Source organism: Peromyscus californicus, unplaced genomic scaffold (assembly GCF_007827085.1).
Source record: "Peromyscus californicus insignis strain IS unplaced genomic scaffold, ASM782708v3 Scaffold_23__1_contigs__length_62951481, whole genome shotgun sequence".
NCBI lineage: Eukaryota > Metazoa > Chordata > Mammalia > Rodentia > Cricetidae > Peromyscus > Peromyscus californicus.
This window is the reverse complement of record NW_026294534.1, coordinates 51,205,222-51,231,840: the sequence shown is the minus strand read 5'-3', so window position 1 is coordinate 51,231,840 and position 26,619 is coordinate 51,205,222. Positions and strand designations below refer to the sequence as shown.

At 46.2% G+C, this 26,619-nt stretch overlaps 1 protein-coding gene across 2 annotated transcripts in view; it reads left to right on the top strand.

Moving 5' to 3' along the window:
* Window positions 1-26,619, top strand: part of Palld (palladin, cytoskeletal associated protein) — a 231,073-nt gene that overhangs the window by 186,352 nt on the left and 18,102 nt on the right. Inside the window, exons 9-14 of one of the 2 annotated variants that reach the window (XM_052752347.1) lie at window positions 4,664-5,353; window positions 14,945-15,080; window positions 17,964-18,062; window positions 18,879-18,929; window positions 20,224-20,445; window positions 22,072-22,221. In XM_052752347.1, the coding sequence (XP_052608307.1) occupies window positions 4,664-5,353; window positions 14,945-15,080; window positions 17,964-18,062; window positions 18,879-18,929; window positions 20,224-20,445; window positions 22,072-22,221 (1,348 nt within the window). The remainder of the gene's footprint in view (window positions 1-4,663; window positions 5,354-14,944; window positions 15,081-17,963; window positions 18,063-18,878; window positions 18,930-20,223; window positions 20,446-22,071; window positions 22,222-26,619) is intronic. The other variant, XM_052752346.1, reaches the window with a different exon arrangement.

Below are 26,619 nucleotides of genomic sequence, written 5' to 3'. Positions count from 1 at the left end.
AAGAATCTCTGCATTCACCTTCTCATCGCTGGATACTTCGCTAATTTCACTTGAGGAAAAAAAAAAATAGATCTTGGAAATGCCCAGGGCTCTGATTCAAAAACTCTGTCTTCACTGTGAAATTCTCAAAAAGTCTCCACTCTAGTCCGGGGGGAGGGGGGTCTCTTCCCTGTGCCTCATGAACTCAAAAGGGCAAAGGGCTGTAGTCGGAATGTTCACTTATCCTCGACAGCGATGGGTCTGTCCTCTGCAGTCCTTGGGTGGGTGCCACGAGAGGTTGGAAGCTGCACTCACTCCTCGCATTCAAAGTGCTATAAAGAGCAGGACCAGAGATGCTTATGGTTCCCAGGGAGATGCTCAGCAGCTCTTCATCTTGCAATGGCTTCTGGGCCACGCAGTCAAAAATGAGAGGACATACATAAGAAACACATTTATTCTTAAAGCACACGTGTTCTCCAGCCTTGTTGTCTGATGGGTCTCTCGGTGGTTATGAATACTCCATCTCTATCAGTGTGAACAGGGGACAGAGTAATTCTCAACACCCAGATACTGCTCCCAGGAGACATACTGGTAATTTCCAATTTACGTAAAAATTGTTTTCCAGAGGTTTCTTCTCTTTTCCTCCGTCTTGAGCTTGGCCATCCGTTCTCCAGAGAACAGAAGTAGTAACAGTGGCACATCTTTTGGCAAATCTCTGTTACTGAGTACTTGGTAAGAAAGACCCAGCACAGAAGTCTGTGAGCCAGTCAGGACACACACACTCACATCAAGACAACCTCTACTGTCCACTGTCAAAATCTAATGGTCCCAGAGGCTGTCACCACAAGAAGCCATAAAAGTGAAGAAAGGCCTTGGAAGGGAAACAGGACCCCAGTTTTTTGTTTTTTTAATTCCATCGAAGGTCAAGGTTCTTTTATGCTGGTGTGTCTGGTGTAGGGAGTGAACCCAAGGACAGACCCAGATTCTGAACTGACTCTAACCTGGAGCGCGTTTCCCCACCTCTTGTGTTTGTGAATAGATCGTGACAGGCACTTCACAGAAACTCAAGGGCGGTTTGGTTTCCTGGAGGATTGAAACGCTGAGAACTGTAGGGTGTGTTATAAGTGGGGAAATTCTTAGACTTTTTGAATTAGGGGTGTGGCGAGGAGAGGAGGGAAAAAGAAGTGAGGAGAATTTGATGGATCAGTTGTGTATAACCAAAGATTTGAGCACTCTGACATCAAAAGCATGCTTGTGACAAAGGCTTTTCAGGAGGTGACAGCTGGGTTTTCTTGCATAAGTAGGATTGCCAAAAGGTTTGTTGTAGCTTCGTTTTCAAAGAAAAGCCAGCAGGATAAAGAAGTGGAGAAACCAGACAAGCCTTTCTTTTTTCTTTTTTAATAACAAACAACTTGTGAGTAATTTCCAAAGAGCCTGGGTAGATTCAGCTTTCTGGTATCTTTGACTCTTTGCCCTCTTATCTCTGTGAAAATCAACTTCCAGAGAAGTATCCAGATGAAAATGGAGCCAGTGGTCTAAAACTGCACATTTCATTATCTCCGAAATCTGCCGTCAGATCCATTTAAGCACTTAAATAAAACTGCTGTCCAAGTGGGAATCAGACACTTGAAGACTCATAGTCAGTGGTTGGGTTTCCTGTTTCTGCCTCTTCTGAACATTATGCTCTTGACCCCAGGCTGAAGTACTGAAAAACGGGAGAATAACAATCCTGGTAAAGTTCTTCATATCTATTCTAATATACAACAGGAGCCAAACCACTGTATTATTCTGAGTGGTGTCTGGGCAGCTCTAAGGCCATTTTGGGTTAACCCATTTTGTAGTTCTTCCTATTTTTTTTTTCCAAATAGACTATTGTAGCAGAAAATTAATGGCAGCAAGGCTTGAGGCAGCCCGTCACTCTGTGTTCCCAGTCAGGAAGCAGGGACTATCTGGTTCTTCCCAAGCAAGACTGATTTTTATGGAAAGAGTCAAAACCAATGTAGGTGGTTCTAGGGAGCCATTCCCTCCTCCTTGGTAGAGGGCCTGTGGTCTCTGGAGTGGCCCGAGCACCACCCAGCTATTTGCTGATGCAGGCCGCACTTAAATTGTCTTCAGACCCATCTGTGTGTCTCCTGCTAGCACAGAGAGGTCTGGCAGCGTTGGGAGCGGGACTTTTCACGAAAGCCGCCAGGTGCAGCATCCGCCAGAGTGTGGGAGCATATTCCACAGCCTGCGAGGAGCCAGGGAAGAAGGCCGGAGGTGTGGGAAGGGCTTGGAGGAAATCAGAACAAGAGTGCTGGGCCATTGTTTCTGGAGCTGGTGGGTGGTTTTTTACAAGTTCTCTTCCTAGTCTGGTCCTAAACACATGAAGTGGGAGCACATGTGCCGGACAGTCTCCCAAACCACAGAGACATCTGGAATCTCACGGGAGTGGCGAGTCTCAGCAGCAGTGGAGCTGCTTTTAAAACCCTCAAATTAAGTTCAGTGGGATCCCACGAAGTCCTTTGTTATTAAAAACCTTTGATGCCTTGCACAGATTAGGAACTGAGAGCCACGCCCTCTTTGCTGCTCTCAGCTCCCCAGAAAGTATTTCTTTGCCTTTCCGTGGATGTAAGCGTAATGCTTCCCCTGGATAATTATCCAAGGCATGGGAAGGAGGTTAGAACTTGTGATGGTCCCCCATCTAATGATACCTGATAATAATAAACCTCCAGCTTCTTCGCCTGCGCCTTCCATTCTTTTTATTGTTTTGAGTTTCTGGAACCTTCTTTTTTTTTTTTTTTTTTTTTTGAAGATTAAATGCCTGGGTATAAAAATAAGCAAACAAAAACCCTTTGGCATTTTCTTTAGTGTGTGTGGTGTGTATGTGTGTACCTGTGCAAGATGTGTGTACGTATAGGCTAGACGTTGATGTCTGGTGTCTTCCTCTATTGCTCTCCACTTTAAATGTTGAGGCAAGGTCTTTCGCTGAGCCCAGAACCCCCTGTTTTCTCCTGGCTACTATGCTATCTTGCCTTGGGACTCCCTGTCCCTGCCTTCTGGGTGCTGTGATTACAGGTATGCCCAACTGTAAGCAGAAGTTTCTGTCCCTCAAGCTGCTCCCCAATAACCGACACAGAGTCTTAATATTAATTATAAATCTTCTGCCAATAGCTCAGGCTTGTTACTAGCTAACTCTTGCATTTAAATTAACCTGCATTTCTTTATCTACGCTCTGCCATGTGGCTCAGTACCTTCTCTCAGCATGGCATGACCATCTTGCTTCTCTCTGCCTCTGCTTGCCACTCCCCTGACTCTGCCATTCTTCTTCCCATCCTTCTCTGTTGGGCTCTTCTGCCTAGCTTCATCCTGCCCAGCCATTGGCCAATCAGCTTCTTTATTCAACCAATCAGGGTGACATAGACTCACACGGTGTAAAGGAGTATTCCACACCCAACTTTGATGTGGGTTCTGGGGCTCTGAATGCTAATGTTCATGTTTCGTGCCGCAAAGTGTTTATCTACAAGCCACCTACTCCCCCTTCACCCCACTTTTTTCCCAAAGTTTAAAATTGAGTGCGCAAATTTGCCTTCTGGTAGAGCTGTACCTGTTTGGCCTGCTTATTCAGAACCTGCTTCTTTCGAAGTTCCTGTGGCCAGCCATCGGCAGCCATGCTTATCTGACTGAACAAAATAAAGCAGGTGTACAGTTAATTCAAGAAGGAAAACCTCTGAGTAAAAAGAGCGGAGTTCTAGCTGCTTGACACCCTCTATTTAAAAAAAAAATGAAAATTCAGCTGGAGAGATGTCTAAGCACATAGGAGGTACACAGGTATACGTGCAAGCGAAAACACCCACACCCCCATGAGCTAAGGAGAACTTTGAACCCTTGATCTTTCCAACTTCTGGGATTACAGGTATGAGCCAGCATGGCCAGCCTTGTTTTGTTTTTTGAGGCAGGTTCTTGTTGTGTAGCCCAGGATGCCCTCTATCTTCAATCCTCCTGCTCAGCTTCCCCCATCATAAGACACCACTCCTTTGCATCCATTTTGAAGTGAAAAGCTCAGCTTGTCATATGAGTCTTGAGTTGATGGCAGTGAAGGTGGCAAAGCAGACTAACTGGAATCTATAAGAAAAATAAAGCGGCTTTTGTTTTTAATTGTAGCTTTCTTGTTCTTTTCCCCACATATTTGTCTACCGAAGGCTGGGAACTCATCTCCATTTTTTTTTTCTTAATGCCAATAGAGGTTCTGTTACAACACGACTGTTGAAAATCAGACAACAGCTTCAGCATAGTTGGCAAAGTGGTCTTTTAAATATGGGTGTGTGGGTTTGCGCAGGTGAGTGCAGTGCCCTCGGAGGCCTGAAGAGGGCGACTGATCCCCTGAACCTGGCTACAGGCCACTGGGAGCCATCGGTCTGGGACCCTAACCTCACCCAGACATACTTGCTCTTGGATCAGAACGCAGAGCCACCCCCGCAGCCCCTTCCACTGGGGTGAAATAAACCATTGTCATGATCATTCCCTGCTTTGTCCAGAGTGCATCCGCCAACCCCTTTCACTCTGATGACTTGTGCCATATCCAGGGTCCACCTCCAATCAGGCGCCCGTGAGAAAACTGGGTGTGCGCGCGCGCGTGTGTGACTCTCCACCCGGGACGCGCCCCCTCTCTGAAGCTGTCGCTTTTCTCTCTGTGTGTCCCCAGGGATCCTCTGAAGCTTCAGCAGCTGCAGAACCAAGTGCGCCTGGAGCAGGAGGCGGGCGCCTGGCCCCCGGCGCCCCCGGGTCTCCCTTGCCACAGCAGCAACAGCAGCGGCAGCAGCAGCGCGCCCCCGTCGCCGCCCTTCCCGCCGCCGCCGCCCGCCTTCCCCGAGCTTGCGGCCTGCGCGTCGCCGGTGCCCGCGGAGCCCATGAGCGCGCTGGCCTCCCGGGCCAGCGCCGCCACCATGCAGTCCTCCGGCTCCTTCAACTACGCTCGCCCCAAGCAGTTCATCGCGGCGCAGAACCTGGGCCCGGCGTCGGGGCTGGCCACGCCCGCCTCCAGCCCCAGCTCGTCCAGCCTGCCGTCGCCTCTGTCCCCGACGCCCAGGCCCTTCGGCCGCGCGCCCGGGCCACCCTTCGGGGAACCCGAGGCCATGTGGGGCCCGTCCTCGCCCTCGCCGCCACCGCCACCGCCGCCCGTCTTCAGTCCCTCCGCGGCCTTCCCGGTGCCCGACGTGTTCCCGCTGCCGCCGCCGCCGCCGCCGCCGCTGCCCAGCTCCGCCTCGCACGGCGGCTCGCCCGCCCGCTTCGGCCCCGGCCAGACCCCCGCAGCCTTCCTCAGCGCCCTGCTGCCCTCGCAGCCGCCGCCCGTCGCTGTCAACGCCCTGGGCCTGCCCAAGGGCGTCACCCCCGCGTGAGTGACACCTGCCCGGTCTCCTGCACCCTGGGGACTGTACTTGCACAGACTCCCCATGACAGTGAGCCCCGGCCCCTCCAAGCCTGCATACCCAGGAGTTCCAAGTCCCTTACCATCCCGCCCGCCGCCAAGTGGCAATCAGTTTCCACTACCCAGACGCTGTCTCTTCCGAGTGCAGCTGCTTAAAATTCTCATCAGCAAAACCTCCATAGTGCTTTCCGTAATGAAGAAGGTGGCCTTCGCTGCCATGCATGCAGCGTCCAGCTCACATTACTTCACTGGGCACATTACTGAGAGATATCCTTGTCCCAGTAACATAACATGATTCTACACAGTCACTACACTGAGCTAGAAGCCCTGCCTGTCTGACTCTCAAGTCCATACCCTCACCACCAAATTAAGCCTCATTTCAGCTCAGCTCAGCGTTACATACACTAGATGGGCTTTGGCTGAAAGACTAAACACAATTAAGAAACAATCCTTTAAATACATCTACTGAGAAGGGGAAACCCCGCCTTAGTTAATTTTCTATTGACTTAAGAAAACACTGCGACCAAGGCAACATACAAAAAGAAAGAATGTAATCTGGGCCACACATTTCCAGAGTGTTAGAGTCTATGACCGTCGTGGTGTCCGGAGCATGGATCAGGCAGGCAGGCATGGTGCTGGAGCAGTAGCTGAGAGCTCACATATGATCCATAAGCAGGAGGCTTGGAGACAGAGATCGGATCTAGTGTGGGATTTGAAACCCTGTGACACACCTCCTCCAACAAGGCCACACCTCCTAATCCTTCCCAAACACCAACTGGGAAACCAAGTTTTCAAATATATGAGCCTATGAAGGCCATTTTCACTCAAACCATCACAATGCCCCTGTACATTAACATGGATAAGTAAAGTGGCATGAACTCAAGTAGGAAATTATATAGTGATTCAGCCCCCAGGCAACAGATCATTTGACTCTTCTCTCAGCTTTTTTATTGCAGATTATTTAAAATCTATTGCTCCAAACCTCATACTGACAGCCTTAAAATTCTTTAAAATTGTTAAAGATGAGTTATTTATAAAAGTGCAGTAAAACCTTCTAACTAGATACCACGCAGGTATCGACAAGACCTGTTGGAGCATAAAGTGAGTAAAAGCTAAGTCAGCATTTCTTTCATAGCAGATTTCAAAAAAAACGAGGAAGTGTGGGGCTGGGGATGTAGCTCTGTTGTTCAGGAAGCCCTGGGTCCAGTCCCCAGCACTCCTGTGATCGAACCATTCCAGTAGAGGCAAAAAGACCACAAGTTTAAGGTCATATCCTCCGTTAAACATCAAGTTTGAAGCCAGTCTGGGATCCATGAGACCCTCTCTGTCAAAGAAAGCTCAGAACGGAGCTGCTGAAATACACGGCTCAGCTAAGACAGGGACTTCTCCCCAAACGTGAAGGCCTGAATTCGGCCCAGGCACCCACATGGCAAAGCAGATAACTGACTCCCACAGGTTGGCTTCTGACCTCCACGTGTGCATCTTATAGGCAGGCACACACATGAACAGACAAAAATGGAAAGTAGAATGTTGAGAGAGTAGAATGTTAAATTAGTAAAGAGCAAGCTAGAGTCCATATCTCTACTCTTCCTGCTGAAGTCACACGGCAGAGTTTACCACATTCTCAGAGACAAAAGAGGAATAAAGCATAGAATTTATTTGCACTCTTAGCTAAAGCTTCTCCCAGTTGGGATGCAGTTACATCACAATGCCCAGCCACTGCTGTAGCTAGCCTAAACGGGAGAGGGCAGTGACTTGCTTTGTTGGGTGCTTTCTGGATTCTGATTACATGAATTCCATGTTTGAAATCTGGCTTCTTCTCAAATCCTAACTGGAAATAGTATCGTCAAAATAAGAATGGAAGTCAAAGAACAGATTCCTACAATAATGATACCATAATGGGTTTCTGTTCAAAGCTGAGTCAGAGAGCTGGCCCGAGGAAAACTTTCTCCCCAGTGTTTTGGTTTGAGTCTTTATTTTGCTGGTAGAAAAGGAAGCATTATCTACTACAAAGAGGCCAACTATTGATTCATGAAGAGGGAGAGTGTGGACAGTTCCATCAATAAATGCTACCAAATCTTGCTTCCAGGAAGCCAATCAAGTACCATATAAATAATGTGCCCTAATACCACTCATCTAGAAGTTGATCAGATTCGTCTTTCAAAAGCATTGTGTGGTCATGATCTTAATCATCTTAAGTGGAAACAGTCAGTGGTCCATTCTGGGCCTTGGCTTTGACCTTCTTCTAAGGATGGCGATGCAATTCTGAGGGCTTACATCCTGGAACAGGAGCTCTTGTTCATTATCACCAGCAGCTTTTGGGAGCCAGAGTATAATTATCACCACAAAAGAGTCCAGACATTCCTAACATTTCTTTAAAAATGAATGGAGCAGCCACACTAATTTGTTCCTGTGGAAACTGTACCAAAGAATTACTAAGCTCTGTGACACCCAATAGTAGGGCCAGCTTAGGACACAGGTCCTCAGCTCTATTCCCGCCCAGTAAGCCATGACTACGTGGCTGTCCTCTTGTCCTAAACGAACTTCCCCTCACTTGAAGAAGTCTTTGGTAACATATTTCATTCTGAGGTGCTGTGGGCATTTCAGTCTCCAGGGGAATCTCTGCATGTCTTTGCCAGATCTGGGGGTTCGATCAACTCCATTCTGTAGGATCCAATAGACACAGTGGCTTTTGCTCACTCTCAGTATTGGACTCTGTTCTCATAAGGGGTGTGGCATGGCCACAGTGCTCCAGCCTCTTCTGTTTGGTTTTTAAGACAGCATCTGCTGTCTTCTAGCATCCTCCTCTTAAGTATTGGGATTACATACATGTGCCGCCAAGCCCGTTACAATGAATCAGTCAACCCCTCCCTCTTTCTCTCCTAATCCCTCTCTTCCCTTCTCCCTGCTTCCATCTCTGTCTCTCTCTCCTCCCCCCAACCCCCCACCTCTGTCTCTGGCTTTTTTTTTTTTTTTTTTGGTTTTTCGAGACAGGGTTTCTCTGTGTAGCTTTGCGCCTTTCCTGGAACTCACTTGGTAGCCCAGGCTGGCCTCGAACTCACAGAGATCCGCCTGGCTCTGCCTCCCGAGTGCTGGGATTAAAGGCGTGCGCCACCACCACCCGGCTTGTCTCTGGCTTTTTTTTTTTTTTTTTTTTTTATTAATTTATTTTGCAATACAATTCAGTTCTACATATCAGCCACGGATTCCCTTGTTCTCCCCCCTCCCGTCCCCCTCACCTTCCCCCCAACCCCCCCCCCCCATTCCCATCTCCTCCAGGGCAAAGCCTTTCCCACAGACTGAGGTCAACCTGGTAGACTCAGTCCAGGTAGGTCTAGTCCCCTCCTCCCAGGCCGAGCCAAACAATCCTGCATAGGCCCCAGGTTTCAAACAGCCAACTCATGCAATGAGCACAAGATCTGGTCCCACTGCCTGGGTGCCTCCCAAACAGATCAAGCCAATCAACTGTCTCATCCATTCAGAGGGCCTGATCCAGTGGAGACCCCTCAGCCATTGGTTCATAGTTCATGTGTTTCCATTCATTTGGCTATTTGTCCCTGTGCTTTATCCAACCTTGGTCTCAACAATTCTCGCTCATATAAACCCTCCTCATTCTCGCTAATTGGACTCCCAGAGATCCACCCGGGGCCTAGTCATGGATCTCTGCATCCAGATCCCTCAGTAGTTGGATGAGGTTTCTAGCACAACAATTAGGGTGTTTGGCCATCCCATCACCAGAGTAGGTCAGTTCGGGCTGTCTCTCGACCACTGCCAGCAGTCTGTTGTGTGGGTATCTTTGTGGATTTCTGTGGGCCTCTCTAGCACTTTGCTTCTTCCTATTCTCATGTGGTCTTCATTTATCATGGTCTCCTATTCCTTGTTCTCCCTCTCTGTTGTTGATCCAGCTGGGATCTCCCGCTCCCCCAAGCTCTCTTTCCCTCGACCCTCGCCTTTCATTACCCCCACTCATGTCCAGGCTGTTCATGTAGATCTCATTCCATTTCTCTGTCATTGGGCGATCCCTGTGTCTTTCTTGGGGTCCTGTTTTCCAGGTAGCCTCCCTGGTGATGTGAGTAGCAGACAAGTCATCCTTGTTTCATGTCTAGTATCCTGCTATGAGTGAGTACATACCATGTTTGTCTTTCTGAGTCTGGGTTACCTCACTCAGGAGTCTCTGGCTTTTTTAAGGCAAGGTTTCACATAGCCTTCCCTGGCCTCAAACTCATAAGTAACTGGGACTCCCCTTCAACCCCTGATCTCCACGCCTCCGTCTCCCAAGTGCTGAGATTAAAGGCATGTGCCACCATGCTCAGGCTACAATTCTCTTAATTTCCTCTTTTTTTATGAGTAGCTTTGGCTTGAAATATTACCCCCACGTTTGTGAGACATGAGAGCACGTGCCTGCCTATCTTCCGTGTGGATATACTGAGAGCATTTCACCCAGCTCTATCCAAATCTCCCAGTGCCCTTTATTTCCCCTGGCTTATAGGAAATAGCCAGGGGGACACCCTCATAGTGCTGTACGCAGTAAGTGAGGGGGATTCCCCGTATCTGGAATAAGCCTGAGCAGAGAGGGCCCTGCTGTGACCTACCCCAGAGTGCATTGCCTCTGGTCTCTAGCATGAGCCTCAGAGTTCCAGACTGAAGAAAACAGCTACAGAAGCAATGCAGCCCTCTGGGTCTTAAGGAGATTGTTTGTTTGTGACAGCCTCAGTTTATAGTTACATTTTAGACCGATGAGCATTTTAACTCAGTTTTCAAGTCAAGCCATCGGTTAAATAGTAACCAGAAAAAAAAGGGAACCTGGCAGATGAAAGGGGGCATCAGACCTGGCAGGCATCTCGTTATTCGGGTCTTCCTGAGACAGAAAAGTAGGTGTGGTGCCATTCCCCACTGAAGGAATTGGAAGCATCCCCTGGGGTCCTGTCTTTAGGCAACCTGGGCCTGTGTTCCCTAGCAGCTTCACAGGCAAGGCCTCCAGGACCCAAAATGTCTCTGACCAGGGGTAGCTCAGTCAGACTCAGTCAGGGACGGCACAACACCAAGTCATCCAGAGGGTTGTGTGTGCTCCTTTCTCAGCTCGTTCCTCACAGAAAATAGTGGGAAGCTAACTACAGTCCTTTAAATAAGAGCTTATGGTACTCAGTTTTTTGTGCTCTAGCCATTTTAGTATAGAAGTAAAATTCAGTTTAAAAATAGTACTTATAAAAAAAAACTACTATCTATAGTCAAGCGGTGGTAGTGAACGCCTTTAATCCCAGCACTCAGGAGGCAGAGGCAAGGGGGATCTCTGTGAGTTCAAGGCCAGCCTGGTCTACAGAGTGAGTTCCAGGACAGCCAGGACTATATCACAGAGAAAACCTGTCTCCAAAAAGAAAACAACAACAACAACAAAACACCTGTCTTTTACATATTCTTGAATGTATGACACCGTTGAACATAGAAAGGATCACAGAATGCCTGCACTTTCAAGCCCTGAAATAGCGGTGGGACTGAGTTTCCCTCAGGCCACTTAACTTCTGAAGAGTAAAGGGATGTAGAGTGATTGGAAAGACAGGCCAGACCTCCAGCTGTTGGGCTCTGCACAGCTGTTTCTGCCATCTGCCAGACTGACCTGAAGGCGTGTATCAAGGGCAGGATGTGTGATGGTGATCTGACCTGGAAGAGTTTGCTTCCCAGGTGGTCTTTACATGCTCTAAATGCTTTTGCCCCGATGTCATGAGTGCTATTTGAAACGGCAGGTGGCTTCCTATCAAAGTCAGAGGAAACGGCTCTGTGGTGTCCTTTGCAGTTGGGCCTACCGTTTACAAGTTGTTGACTGGCTCAGGTTTGCCTCTGAGTGCGGACTTCTGTGAGGAGGTCTAGTTTGAGTACAGTTGACTTTGAATAAGCATTGTTTTGCTTTTAGTTGTGCAAGTCACCTGAAGAGAGAATGTCCCTCTGTCAGCAGCCGCCTTTTTACTTCCTAAGGAGCTGGCTCTTCCTGGGTTGTGAAACGCCAGGCCACCTGAGGAAGCAGGTCCCACAGCCCCATCACTTTCAACCCCAGCAGGGTATTCAAAAGCTTTGCCCTGGAGACAGGACCACTCTTCCTTCCCCGTGTCTCCCCTTCCCAAATGCTCCATTTTGACGTCTATCGCCAGTCTTATATGTTATTCCTAACTTGCGTTCCTAAAATATTTTCTGAATTATTTGAATGAGCTCCCAGAACCATTTTTTAAATGTTCCAAATTAAACTATGGATGAGAAATGATGTCTTCCCTATCTCTTCCCTCGTGGTTCACAGTGACTGTCTGTTGACCCTGAGGACTCATTCTGACCATAGGGTCCAGGCACCCAGATCTCGGGTAGGTCTTCACACACTTAGTAACATTGTGTGTGTCCTTTACACCCTCAGCTATGGCTGGAGTGCACTAATGGAAGCCCTTTGCCTACATCCCTGACAGTCTGTGGCTCTTACTACCCCCTGGAATGTCCTTCCCTTCATTCTTTTTCTTTCCTGTATTGAAATGATAAATACTTGAGTGGCAGAGGCCACACCAAGATAAAGGGCTCCTCTGTGAAATGTCCCAGAGCAGCTGTTCTAAGTTCCCTGAAAAGAGTCAAGTACACTGGAAAATGCTTTCCAACCAGCAGGACCCACTCTAGTAAAGATGGTGTTATCTGTCCCAGACAGTTGGAACAGTCTATAAACGCCAGCTCTCTGTTTCTCTCATTTAGATCATCTGTTCTGGTCTTGACATTCACCTTCTTATGCCTCTAGTTTCTCTGCGTAGCCCTGGCTGTCCTAGGAACTCACTCTGTAGCCCAGGCTGGCCTCGAACTTGAAGAGATCCAACTGCCTCTGCCTCCCAAGTGCTGGGATCACAGGCATGCACCACCACGGCCAGCTTCACCTTTGGTTCTTATTTGTGCTGAGGACACAGCCCTCGGTGTAGTCTGCCTGCAACACAGCGGCGCCTTCCGTAGTCAGAGGCTGCTCATCCATGCGTGTGCAGCTTGGTTATACTGCTCAGGCTGCGTAACAGTGGGAAATCGCACTCACGCGCAATTCCTGCACAAGAGCTTAGCTGCCCTCAGTGTGTCTTTCGGGTGACTTCAGGAGCCAACTGTTCTGTTCCTCAGACTGTGGCAGAAGCGGCACAAAGCTGTCTTCAAAAATTGTGTAATATTGGCTTGTCCCGAGCTTGGCTTTTCACATGTCCTCTGGTTTCAGATGGTATGGAGCAAGTATTCTTGACTGAGAAGGGAAAGGAGAGAAATATAGAAGTGAAGATAGATAATATGTATGTTCACTCACTACAGAAACATCCGCATGTGTTCTGTGGTGAATGAAAACAGCCACGGTGGGAAAGAGACCATTCAAGAATACAGATAGTGAGTATGAGAGATGCATGAAGACCATAAGCATGGGACATTACCACTGGGATAGACTTAGGCACATTTTTTTCCAAGGAGACATTAAGGTGAAAGCTGATGGTGTAGCTGGAAGCAAGCCTGTCTAGGAAACCCAGAAAACTATGAGCATTTTTTGTTAAATGACTGCATGGTACTAAAAACTGAATTCTAAATCATAATTCATGCCCCCACCTATTTTTCTGCCCCTTCCGGTCTCCCTAAATCTCAAGATCACCTCTCAGTGAATAGAACAAAAGTTAAAGATGTCACAGTTTTTATTTGTTTCTTTAATGTTTAACTCCAGCGTGCTGGGGCAGTTTTGACTGAACTAGATGGACCTGGAGACGCGGGTTTTATTAGCTAGGATATTTTCCTCTGTAAGGATCAAAAGACTCGGTTATAAGTAGGTGAAGGACACAGGGTATGCTGGCTTACAAAACAAGTCTAAGATGGGACGTTCTATTTCTACCAGGGAAAGAAGAGGGACATGTCTCCCTTTATGCCTCCTTTTAGAGATGGGAGCACACGACCTGCTCTTCCCACCCATTACTCACCTCTCTGTGGCCAAGGCATGCCGCCTACCTTTACTAAATTAACTAATACTTAGAAGAATGGGAAAAAGAAAACTCAAATTGGCTTAGAGCCAGCCCCTGCATCGGGGTAGGAGATCTCTCTAAGCATTGGTTCATACACTCAGGGAGCCACTGCCCCCAGCTCTTGCCTCTTTGTAAGTGGAAGGACTATATGAATCTTTCTATGACTTGCTTTATTTTCTTTTAACCCCAAAATTCAACTATGTTGAATAGGGTAGTGATGGGTCATTCATTTTCCCTTTACAGCGCATTTTCCTTTCAGTCTGTCATTGATTTCCACCCACTGAGTTGATGAGGGCAGAGACAGAAAAATAGAAAGCAGTTTGCTTAAGACACCAGCAGGAGTCCACACCTACCCAGCACGCAGCATTGGTGCCCCCTGGTGCACAGCGCAGGAATTGCTGCAGCCCTCGGAAAGCTGGACCCTGCGTGTTCTCTATGATGTGATGTATTGTAGTGCCGATTTATGGCTTACCATCCATGGTAAGACAGGCCGACGTGCCAGAGCCCACTGGTGTAAAATCACACCAAAGATCTTATAGCTCAGGCTTACATTAGTCAAACAGGATATGTGGAGATGGGAGGGGACGTAGCAAATGTAATCTAGGTTGGATATCTGTAATGTGAAAATCCAGTTTCTGAAACCCTCCCAAATGCACACTGTTTTGAGCATTCACTTGATATTGTAAGTAGAATCCTGTGATAGGTCACACTCAAAATACAGGCACACTAAGAATTCTGCATAGAATACCCTTGTGTTCTATGTATAAAATATATAAGACACGTGAAGGATTTTCACTTTTTTAAAACAGAGTATTGTATAGTCCGGGCTGGCTTTGAACTTGCTGTGTAGCTGAGGATGACTTTGAACTTCTGCCTCTCTTACCTCTGCCTCCTGAGTGCCAGATTGACAGCCATTACACACTCAATTTACTCTCTCTGCTGAGTATTAGAAAGCAGGTTTTTGTGCATGCTAGGCAAGCACTCTACCAATTGAGCTATATTCCCAAATCTTGGCCCCAGGTATTTCTGATAAATGATGTATTGCTTTCAATGAGGCAAGTCCTGTCATTGAGTACAGTGAATTATGAAGGACCAGAAATCTTTTTAAAAAATCATGAGAGAAATTTGCCCTTTTTAAATCCTCTTGATATTCATGTTTCATTCATTTTTATGTATTTTATATGTACTTAATAAGCAACTTTGAGAAACTTGACAAGGTCATGGCTGAGTCAGTTTAACTCTGATAGTAAGCCACATCACTTTTCCACTTCACATTGCTACTCCCTGGGATTAAAACGCAGGCATTCCCTGTCTGTGGCATTTACCTCGCCACTGAGGATGCTCGCCCTTGGGTATCTGAACCTTCTCCAAGAACTGATTCCAGTTGGTGCTTCCTGAACTCCTGAAAGCATCTTTCATGGTTCTCTCCTTAGGAGTGGCTGCAGATGCTTTTAAGAGATAAGCCGTGAATGGCATTTGCTACATTGTGCTCTCTCTTTTGTTGAACTCCAGTGTTTGACTTGGACTCGCGTTGACTGTACCGCCTTCTGCTTTTGTTGCGCAGGGGCTTTCCAAAGAAGGCCAGCAGAACTGCTAGAATAACATCTGACGAGGAGATTCAAGGCACCAAGGATGCTGTCATTCAAGACCTGGAACGGAAACTTCGCTTCAAGGAGGACCTTCTGAACAATGGCCAGCCGGTACTGACGGAAGAGGGCTTTAGACTCAGGATCCTAGCTCCCTGCTCCCCAGATCTCTTCTCCTGGTTCACTAAGGTTCAGGTTCATGAGACTTGCCCACCAGACTGTTTCATTACCTCTGAGTCTCAGCGTTCCTCTTAGTGAATAGGAGGGGAAAGGACAATGACCAGGGTTGAAGCCACAACAAATGATTAATGATGCCACTCTAAAGTGTCCACATCCACAGAGATTCCTCGGGAGGAAACAGGAAGGTGATCTGGGACAGCAGGTACCCAGAAGCAGTGAACTGGAATGAAGGGTGTCCCCCCTAGCCCCAGAATAACCTGTGCTAGTAAAACCGTGGCCAAGGTGGAATCCTATCCTCCCTGCCTGAGCAGACACTGCTCCATCACTTCACAGTAATGCCTGTCCCACAGTCTCGATCCGAGTTTTAAAGCAATACTACCAAACCTGATAACAAAAACTACTCGTGCTTTTAGGCTACAGGTTAGCAACCATATCCTTCAATCTGATGAGAAATAGACGATTCGTTCCCTACTCAAATATTCCATAGCTGGGTTTGTTTGTTTGCTTACTCTGTTCTTATCTTCTCGAAATTTTTAAAGGGCTGGGGAAGCCAGCAAATCAGGCCGCCTGAACACAGGAGAGGGGCCTTTTCTGGATTTATCATGAAATACCAGAAAAATAAGGTTGGCTCTTCAGCTGAAGAGGCCTCTGTGTAAAACCTTCTCTGATGCCTTTTCAGAACAGAACATGCTTTAGTTTTCTGGGATTTTTAATCATGAAGCATTGATAAAAATGTGGATGAGCCTGTTTAATTGGCAAGTTGGAGAACAGAGGAGTATTATAGATGCTGATTTTAATGATGAAGGGCTCTTAATCTAAGATTAAGCTTCTATCGAGCTTTTAATGCTTATTTCACTGGGTTCTGAGGCTCTGCATGAGAGGGAAGTATTTCCCCTGACAAGTGATTGCACACGCTCTGGAAGTGTTCCCTGGCTCTGTCAACAAAAGCCTTTGGAAGATTAAAACATATGCTTATGGGACTTTTTCTAGCCAGGTGAGGGCATCACTCCAACTCCCCCTAGCACACACTATTTTTTTATTTAAATATTCCTTAGGGATGGGGGTTCTCTTGGATAAAAATAAAACTTCTATAAGCTACAACTTATACATTGGTATGTATACTTCTTATTTGGCTTGAATATATTCTATAACTCTTATGTATATATTATTTATATTTATCTGTTTAGTAATTAGTAAGCATTCACAGTTAGTTTTATCCATCCCAGAGTTGATAGTTTAGGACAAGAAAAGCCAAGTTCCTTTTTTCAAAAAGGAGATTCTCAAATAAGTTATTCATACCATTACATAATAGTCTATTACTTATTCTGGCTTCTGTGGACAAGGGTTTGTATTTCCACACAGCACAGTGACATAGAAACCAAGCTGTGAAGTGGAATTGGCTGTAAAGGTAGCAGGGACATCTCGGTGAGGGAGTAGGTACCAGTCACTATTTCTGTCTATGCGGAACAGGTCTCCCACTGATGACAACGTTCTCTACCAGAACACGAGGAATCTAAACCTCCATCTGAAAATTGAACTCCCTCTTGTTAACAGAATTGATAGAATCACTTTGCATACTCATTGGACCCAATCACTGGCTGTGACGTTCAGACACCCTCTCTACGTCCCCTGCCATTTCTTCAGCAAATGAAAGAATTTCAACCTTAGGGCTATTTGGCATTGGATCTGTTTCACTTTCCAGTTCCAGCTGGGACCAGAACCAGCAATTACTGGAAATTGTAAATTCATCCAACATATTTTTCTGATTAGAGACTGTTGAATAGTGTTTGTGTTGACATTCAGAAATTTGAAGGTTCATCTAAAATAATGCTTGGACTCTATATTTTTTTTTAGATCCTACCCTACAAATTTTTCCTTATTTCTAATTGATCCCTTGTTTGAAAATGCCCCTAGGGGGATTTGTGAGCTCTCACAGATCCATAATTCTAAGGCGTATAGAAACAACAGGCAAGGAAAAGAATCACAAAACTGTTGGCCTGTCGCACATAGGAACGGCCCAGCAGACAGCTAGCAGGAGCCGCAGCAGTATGGTCTCCCTCCCAGAGGGCAAACAGTGCACGTCTGAGAAGTCACGGATTGTGGATGCTGGCTTGTCCTTACTTCAGCCATGTTTTTTGTGGATTGTCTTTGTTTCAAGCTGCTTACACTGCACAGCAGTGTCCTTAGAGGTGGAGCTGACCTCAGACTCCCCTGTCCCCCTGTTGACCGAGCGCGTATTATGGGTGTCACGTGTGGTGGGGACTGACCAGGAGAATTGACTCTGCCAACAACACCTACTTTTCTTCTCCGTGCTCCACGTGCTGCCCTTTTGAGCAACAATCTTTTCTGTCACTGGCTGGAACCGACATGGATGTTCTGAAGCCTGGGAAAGTCTTTGAGAGGAACATCTCCTCTGCTGTTTTAAAAGCCCCCCCTTTTTCCTCTGGGTTTTCACTAAGGACAAGGACGGCACAACTGTCCTATGTGGGCTCAGCCTGGCTGCTTATCATTCACTTGGATCGGTGTGATATCAGGTGGTCAGCTGCCAGGATTAATTATCTCATCTCCCAGCATTGAATTAGGCGACGTGAGGCAGAAGCAGGAGAGAAAGGCCAGCGAAGGCCACTCAGTCCTGAATGAAGCCAGGACAAGAAACAGACTCTTTGGGATCGAGCTATGAAGCTGAGGAAAGACTAGTTACAGAAAAAAATGTCAAGACTTATTTTACGTTCTTATCCTTTTTCCGTCAGCAATGTATAGTTGTGATTTCCCCCCCCCCCCCTAATTTTGTATTTCTGTGACCTTTTTTTTGCACAGAGGCTGACCTATGAGGAAAGAATGGCTCGTCGTCTGCTCGGTGCTGACAGCGCCAATGTCTTCAACATCCAGGAGCCCGAAGAAACAGCCGCCAATCAGGTACCACGTTGCCCTGAACTTCCTGGGAAATAATCGCCATTCTGCCCACTCTCCCCACACTCTTTATGGACTCTGTTCTTGAGATCAGTTGTGTGGCAAGTGGCAGGCAAGTCACAGAAAAGCAGGGTTGCTGTCCCATCAGCCTCCTTGGTGGTCCTCACGGGGCAGATGCCTGACACTGCAGAGTGATTCCCAGAGCATCTCTAAGAACTGGTTTATGCCTGGTATTGGTCCCCGCGCTCTCCTTCTCAGTATCTTCACGTTGTTCAAACTGTCCTATACTTTAAAAACGCAGAGCAGCTTTGTATGGAAAAACACTTTTCACTCACGTTCTTTGAAGTAAGCTAATTAAATGTCACCATAATGTTCTTAATGACAGCCAAAATTAGACACACACACACACACACACACACACACACACACACACACACACACACACACACCTGTGCTCAGAATACAGCACCTCTGCCCTCTTTCATAAAACACTAACCAACAGAGATCTAGGCGGCTATCTCATGCCCTGCTACTACAAAAAAAAAAAGAAGTCATCTTGTGGATCTGGGGCAATCCGCTTTATAATTCGATTAATCCCAATTAGAGTTTTTAGATGTAGTCTCAAATGAAAAACAAACAAAAGAGTCCCCACAAAGCTTTAAAGCAAGTCTAAAGGATCAAGTGAACTCTCCTCCCCGTCCTGGAGACCAGGTTTCTCCTCTGGAAGCTTCAAGCTCGGTATTGCCGCCACAAACGTTCAAAGGAAACTAGAAATTCTTGCTTCATCTGCCTGTCTTCACTTCTTGTTTTCTGCCGTTACAGGACGTTGGGGCTCCGCGGGCTTCTGTAGGGAGTCCTCTGGATGGTCAAAAGGTTAAGCTCCACCCTCCTTCTCTGTCCAGTCTCCCACTGTACCTACCTTCTGTGCTTCCTTTCGTATCTGTGTGTCTGTCTCCACTGGCATGTGGTAATTATAAATACTGTGGCCGGGATCAACTTTTCATGTCGTCTCAAATGAACCTATTTGCTGCCACGCACATTTTCTTATCGTTTATCTACAAACTTAACTTTAATTTCTAGCATGAGTAAATACACTAAACTTTGAGGCATGAAAAAATTTTCATTCCTTAGACACCCTTTTGGAAGGGGGAGGAATGATACATTTGATAGTAATTAATTAAAATAAAGCAGCTTGCAGTGTGTGGCTTTCAGAACTTTATTCATATTGCTGTATTCCTTTCCTCAAACCAATAAACAATTTTCAGAAGGCTAAGTAACTTTTTAAAGCAAAAAAAAAAAAAAAAAAAAACGTAATTAAAATAGTCTCTTGAGCAAGTATGGCAGTGCACACCTGCAATCCCAGGATTCAGAAAGCTGAAGCAGCAGATGGCCGAGCTTGAGGCTAGCCTAGGCTACGTAGCAAGAGCCTGTCTCAAAAAAAAAAAAAAAGCAACGAAAAGGTCTCCTACTCAATATCACCTAGGGAACATGAGATGGTGGGCTGTCCCATGTCCATGGTGATTGACAGGCAGGAAACTGCAGGCGCCACCCTGAACACTGTCACAAAAGCTAGAGTCCTGGTGTTGCTTTTGTTCCCAACCAAAGTTGTGGCTGTACTATCCATCTTGCTTTTGTTTAAGAAATGGGCTCCTAAGAGTTGCAGATTTAGGAGGGAGCCCCAATGTAATACATGTGCTGTGTGCTCAAAGAGAAGTAAAAACAGAAAAACGTGGTGCTATCCCCTTTACTTGATAAAATTCTGCACACTCTTGTGGCTGCTTGCCCCATGCACTGGTGGTGGCCTTCTGGAGGAGCGTGCCGCCCACACCGGTTTTTACCTAGTAGAAGAAGAGACCAGGATGTTTCCTTCTTAGGCTTTTAGGATGGATAGCCTTTCCTTCATATTTTTAACTGCTCCTCTACACCCCTTCCCAAGAAAGGTAGTGGGTGTTTGCTTGTGTATTTATAGGTTTTGTTTTATTTTGAGAATCAGACTTGAAGGATGATTTTAAGTATCACACAAACCCAATTCCAGATGTTTTCCTATGACACTGAATTGAGCCCAGACTGTGGTTCACTGTAAAAATACCCTACCTCCCCGTGTTTTGTTAGCGAGGGAGCTACTGTCTCGGGAGATGCTGACTTGGACCTTCTGTGTCTGGCCTAGGAGTACAAAGTCTCCAGCTGTGAGCAGCGGCTGATAAGTGAGATAGAGTACAGGTTGGAGCGGTCTCCTGTGGATGAGTCGGGGGATGAGGCGCAGTATCCGGATGTGCCTGCAGAAAGCGCAGCCGCGCCCTTCTTTGAGATGAAGCTGAAACATTACAAGATCTTTGAGGGGATGCCTGTGACGTTCACGTGTCGAGTGGCTGGGAACCCAACGCCAAAGGTAAGCGGAAGATGTCACTTCTTAAAGCATTGCCATAACAAAACACCTAAGCAGTGCACGAGGAAGGACCCCTCTAGTGGCACCTTGGCTTCATCAGAAATAATCAAATCACTAAAAATGCATGATTAGGAGGGATGGTGCCTTACATAATTTAATTTTAGAGCTGACAGTTAATCTAATTCTAGTGATTACTGCATAATATAATTTTTATAACTTGGAGCCAACTTAAAAAAAAAAACATGGGCGTTACAGAAAGCCAGGCACAGTGACTCATGCCCTTAATCCCAGCCCTGGGGAAGCAGAGGCAGGAGGATCTCTATGAGTTCGAGGCCAGCCTGAGTTCCAGGACAGCCAGGGTTACATAATGAGACCCTGTCTCAGGGCGGGGGAAGGGGAGTTAGAAAAACGATTGCAGAAGGAGTGTAAGGATGGGCGTGTCTGTTCAGGACTGAATATGTCCAGTCTCCCTAACTTAAGGATGGACGGTTTCATTAAAATTTAGGTGAGCACACTCAGCAATGGGTGCCATCATGGCCTCTTCCTACATACGGTCATCATATTTGCTCTTGTTCACCCCCAACATCTGCGCCCCCCTGGCTCTTCACCCCACCCCCACCCCAAGCTGGTTCTGTCTCCTAGTTAGATGTCTTTTTGCTTTTCTATTACAACCATCCCATTACCCTGTAAAAATTGGAACTTTAGACAAAGAAAAAATTTTATTTGATCAAGATTTATTTTTACCTAATTATTTTTAACATACAGTTTTTAATCAGTCCAACTTACATATTTAAAAACATGACACCTTTCAATTATACTGTGTTCTTTTTAAAAATAGTGGGGGGAGTTGATAAGCATGAGTCATATGCATCTTGACCCAGTGGGCGCCCAGCATCATCGACCTGTGTGTGCTGCCTGCCTCCTTTCCTGGTACACTCTTTTTGTTCCCCCACACAAGTCAGCAGAAACAGTTTGGAGTCTTTTTTGTTCTCTAAAGCAAGCTTTTCACCACTACCTTATGAGGAATACATTCCAATTGCTTATACATTTTGAAAGAAAATAAAAATACATGTAATGCCACTTAGTGGAGCTAATCACTGTCCCAGGCTGTATATAGGTAAATATACACATATTACTTCACATAAATAATAAGAATGTAAATAACAGTTTTAATGAGCAAAAAGATATCTTTTTCATGCATATTTATTAAACATAAGTCGGGGTACAGCAGCCTGGAGAGATGGCTCAGCAGTCAGGAGCAGTTAACTGCTTTTTTAGAGGACTGGGTTTGGTTTCCAGAACCCACAGCAGGTGCCTCACAGCCCAACTCCAAGAGACCTGATGCCATTTGTGGTCTCTCCAAGTGCACACATTCATGCATATACACACACATGCACACACATACACACACACACACACACACACACACACACACTTGTGCGTGCAGCACAACTTTTAAAAACTAAAATGAAATTGGATTTGCTATTACCTCCTTTGATTGCTCAAAATCCAGTCTCTCGTGAGGCGCTGGCTTTAGCATTTTAACAGTACCCTCTACAGACCAGGCACCACTGCACATCTGGACGGGCAGAGGACGTGCATAGTCTTTATCCTTGTTCCCTTCCGCAGATCTATTGGTTTAAAGACGGCAAGCAGATTTCCCCAAAGAGTGATCACTACACCATTCAGAGAGACCTTGATGGGACCTGCTCCCTCCACACCACAGCCTCTACCCTCGATGACGATGGGAACTACACAATCATGGCTGCCAACCCTCAGGTGAAAACGGAAGGAGGGCCGGGCTGTGTTTGTATCTAGGGTTTCAGGTCTTTGATTAGACAGAGGAACTGATTAATTAAGAGGTGAAGCTGTACTTTTTTTGACCTGTGAAACTATTTTCTACATCTTCTCTCTCTCTCTCTCTCTCTCTCTCTCTCTCTCTCTCTCTCTCTCTCTCTCTCTCTCTCTCGCTCTCTCGCTCTCTCCCTCCCTTCCTCTCTCCCTCTTCCCTCTCCCCCCTCCCTCTCCCTCTCTCTCTTTGGTAGAAAATTTGTTTTGCAAGCATTTATTCCATCAAGAATCCCTGTAAGTATGATCCTGGCACATATATGCATTCCTTCCACAAATTCTATCCAGGGTATCTTCTGTGATCACCTCTTACTGGGATTATGGAGTTGCAGTGTGGGGAGGCGGTGGGGGGCGGGGGGATGAGGGGGGGCACGCGGGAGGGGGGGGAGAGTTTGGAGATAGCAAATAAACCTGTAAAAGAGTAAACTGTATCATTCAATAGAGTTAAGTGCAAGAAAATAAAGAAGGGAACATGATACAGACCAAGTGGTGGCGTGTACATATATATTAGACAAACCCAAACTATTTAAAAATAATGCATGTAAAACATCAATGGACATCTTGGTCCAGAATTTCAGTTATCAGTACACTTCCCCACCAACAGTGCCGATGTACAGATTTGGGATTTGTTTGTATCAAATGGTTTTTCTTATATTGCTCATGGATTTAGGGTCAGAAAAGCAGTTGCCTTCTCAGAATGTAATAACTAGTTGCCAGGCATCACCCTCTCCACTCAAACCTATAGATTCCTTCTCATTGAGTATCCTACAGCACCATGCTGGGAATCGGGAACACACAAGAACAAGATGAACAAGAGGTGATTTTGTATGTGTTTTCAAGGTGATTTCCATAAGTCCACAGAAGTATATAAGTCATCTATTTAAAAGAGGGGGACTAAAATTAACAAGTTTATTATAATTAATGAAGAAAGTCATATTAAATTTCCAGCCCATTTATCTCATTCCATATTTGATTACTCTAAAAATATTGTTAGATGGTATTTCAGTGTATGGTCATGCCATGATGAATGTACCCCATCTCTCTTCACCTCTGAGCTAATCAGAGTCAGCCTGACTAGTACTGCATGGGAGATGATATTTTAACAAAACGTGAAGACTTGAGGGCTTTTTATGAGACTTTTCCTATTCAAAGACCAGCCTCTCTCTAAAGATATGTGTGCACCATCAAAATTAAACCGAGACAGTTTGTTTAGACAATAGGCTTCTTCGCTGCCACTGGAAAGTGTCTATATTGAAGCACCTTCTTGAGGTTCTTACTTTGTCATTCATGACCATGTGACTACCATCCTGAAAAAACAGAAGGAAAACCATTATTAGAAGGGGGTGCAGTGATGGCACCCAAGGATACCGCTGGGCTGTGATGCCACCCAGCACTGGCAGGGCAGACAAAGGCAGATCTTGGGAACTCACTGTTTAACCACGCTAACCCAACCAGTGAGCTCCAGACTCAGTGGGAGACCCCATCTCAAAAAATAAGGTGGCGAGTGATTGGGAAAGACATCTAATGTTGAATGGCCTCTGGCCTCCACGTGCACACATGTGCATGCGCCCGCACACACATGTGAACTCGTACACACACAAACACAAGCATAAAAGTTACATCTTAATGCTTATGTTTCTATTTGGTGTGTTTGGAAGGGAAAGAAGAAATAGAACTTGCCCCCCACACACACTTTTTTTTCTTGATTTTGGTATATTTCCTTGACTATCAACAAATTTCAACTGTCAGTTTTCTGACTACTTGAAAAGAAATGCTGGAGAATCAACAAAATCCAGAATCTTCTGGTTGGGTTCTCTATTCTGTTTTTCCTCTAGGAAGGTTGGGACTTATTACGGGGTAGAATGATCGGGGCTCCTGAGTACTTGCCAGAACTGGTCCCTGCTATTAATTTCAGTGCGTTTTCCTGGCGTGCTTGAGATTGCTAGTGGAATAAGCTGTTTTGTAGAACAAAAGAATGCAGATGCAAACTGCAACTGAATCTGCTTCTAGCCCTCTTCCAAATTGTGTGTGTGCACGCTGAAGAGCTCTAAACAAGGGAAGGCAGAGCTCGGAGCTCAACATACCAGCCAGCCTCAAGAGTCAGTGTGTCTGCTCATAGAAACTGTTTTGACAAACTGTCCTGCAGTCCCTAGTTAAAGGGGAGACACTAAAGACTGGATCAGTACACACTGCATGCCTATAATATCAGATTACGCTCATAAATACATGTAATTACATTTTTCAGTTAAAAAATATAATCTTACCCAAATCCTGTGTGTAAACCAGAGCTGCTGCCCCCCCCCCCCCAACTCCTCTGAGTTGTAAACAAAGAAAGGGAGCTCAGGAAGGAGAGCAGAAGAGAGAGAATGCAGATGGTATCCTAGGGGAGCCAGGGCTGTGCTCCAGCACCCGGCAGCTGTGAGCACAGGCCAGCTCTACCAAACATTACCTATGGCCTTTAGGAATCAGTTTACCTCTACATTTCCTCCTATGGAAAACAAGGACAATAATGTGGATTTACATCGTGCATGTGAAAAGCACTTGGTTTATTTGACATACGGTGTACCTTCTATAAATGCTGGTTGTTACCGTTACTCTGAGTCAGAGACACAAATTCATCCATCATAGTCCATGGCTGGACGCTTGGCAGAGCCCGTGGAACCAAGATGTCAGAGGTCAGCTCTATGAGAGGTAGTCCGCCCGCCATGACTGTTGGGGAACGGGCCAGTCAGTGGGGGTGGGGTTTGTAAAGTTGCTGCTGTGTGGTCTTCTGACCTCCTCCTGTTCCCGTTATCACCCCCGTGGGGAAGAAGTGGGGCATCAGATACAGCTGTGCCACAACTGCCACACCCACAACACAGCTGGTGCCGGGGGCCACACAGGAACTTGGAAGCTGCTCCGCTCTCAGCAAACCCAGAGCCAAGAGAAAACCAGAAAGAACAATTACTACCCTCATTCTAAGCCCCAGTACCTCTGCCTTATCAACCCCAGGCTCAACCCCCATGATCAGCCTCTTTAGTGCTTGCCTCCTGCCTCTGGGAGAAAATAGAGATGTTAGGAGTGGACCAGATGACATCAGCAAACCAAAATCTCAGCTCTCCCACTCCTCCTGTGATTTAAGCCAAGGGGGATTATGATGAGTGATGTAGGTTGACCAGGAGGAGCAAAATGCTTAAAAAAAAAAAAAACCCTAGCATCACATACTTAGACCACTGCATCCAGATCCAAGTCTCAAACTGCACACAGTGTTTTCATTAAGAGACAGACCTAAGAATCTCCTTTTCAATGAAGACAAAACAGGGGAAGCTTGGGATCTAGCTGAGAGGTGGATAAGAGACCAAGGTTCCATCTCCACCACCACCAAACAGGGTGGCGGGCTCATGAAGGAGGTCTGAGAAAATCCTCCAGGTGGACATTTAGGAACAGGTTTGTGTCGACGTTGACATCCCACCAGCATTGCTGGGAGAGGATTGGGGAATTGGTGATACTTCACAGTAGTTGCTATCCCAAGTTTCTGGTCATGTTGCCTGGTTGACTCTAATTCAAACAGTAAAACCATCAGGAGCTGGTGCATCCTGTCCAAATATGCCAGATGTAGGTTTTGTGAATCATATGTAGATAGTGTGATTAATCTTCCTACACATTAAGAAAAGGTGGCATTGAAATGAGAGCAAGCGGCCAGCCATTGTTCTCCCTACACTCTGGCAGACCTGATCTTCTGTGGCTGTGGGTACATGGTGTTAATAGTGATTACCCAGCCACCACCACAACCTTAGAACATACCATATTGCACACTGAACTGCTGTCATGTTCCTGTAGTTGGCAAATTTTAAATGATGTAAAAGAAGAATGCCCGAAGTAGACATGGGTAGGAAATCAAATCAAAAAGCTACCTCTTCTCAAGAAACACCCACCCTCCGAAGCATCAAGCGTGGCTGACAGAAAACTGCGGGCGGCTCTCCTAATGCCCTGATGCCCTTTAGTTTCCTCAGTTTTCTTTTTCTAATTGTGAAAGCATTTGGGCCTAGAGGAGAGACAGCGCATAGTCTGTAGCCTGCATGACGTGAAATGGCCGAGAGGAGGAGGAAAGGACCAGAGTGGGAAAATGAGTCCAGTAACATGACACAGAAGAAGGAAGGGCTTTCCTGAGCAGGGGAAATAATTACCGAAAGCAGGCAAGAAAGAGGGTGAGAACCAAGGACAGAGGAAGATGCTGATGCTCAGCAGGGTATTTTAAAACAGGGTATTTTCCCACTTGGATGAATCTTTGGGGAGTAAGAAACGTGCTAGATACTGTTAGCTACCTCCAAATTTTACCTGGGACAGAAT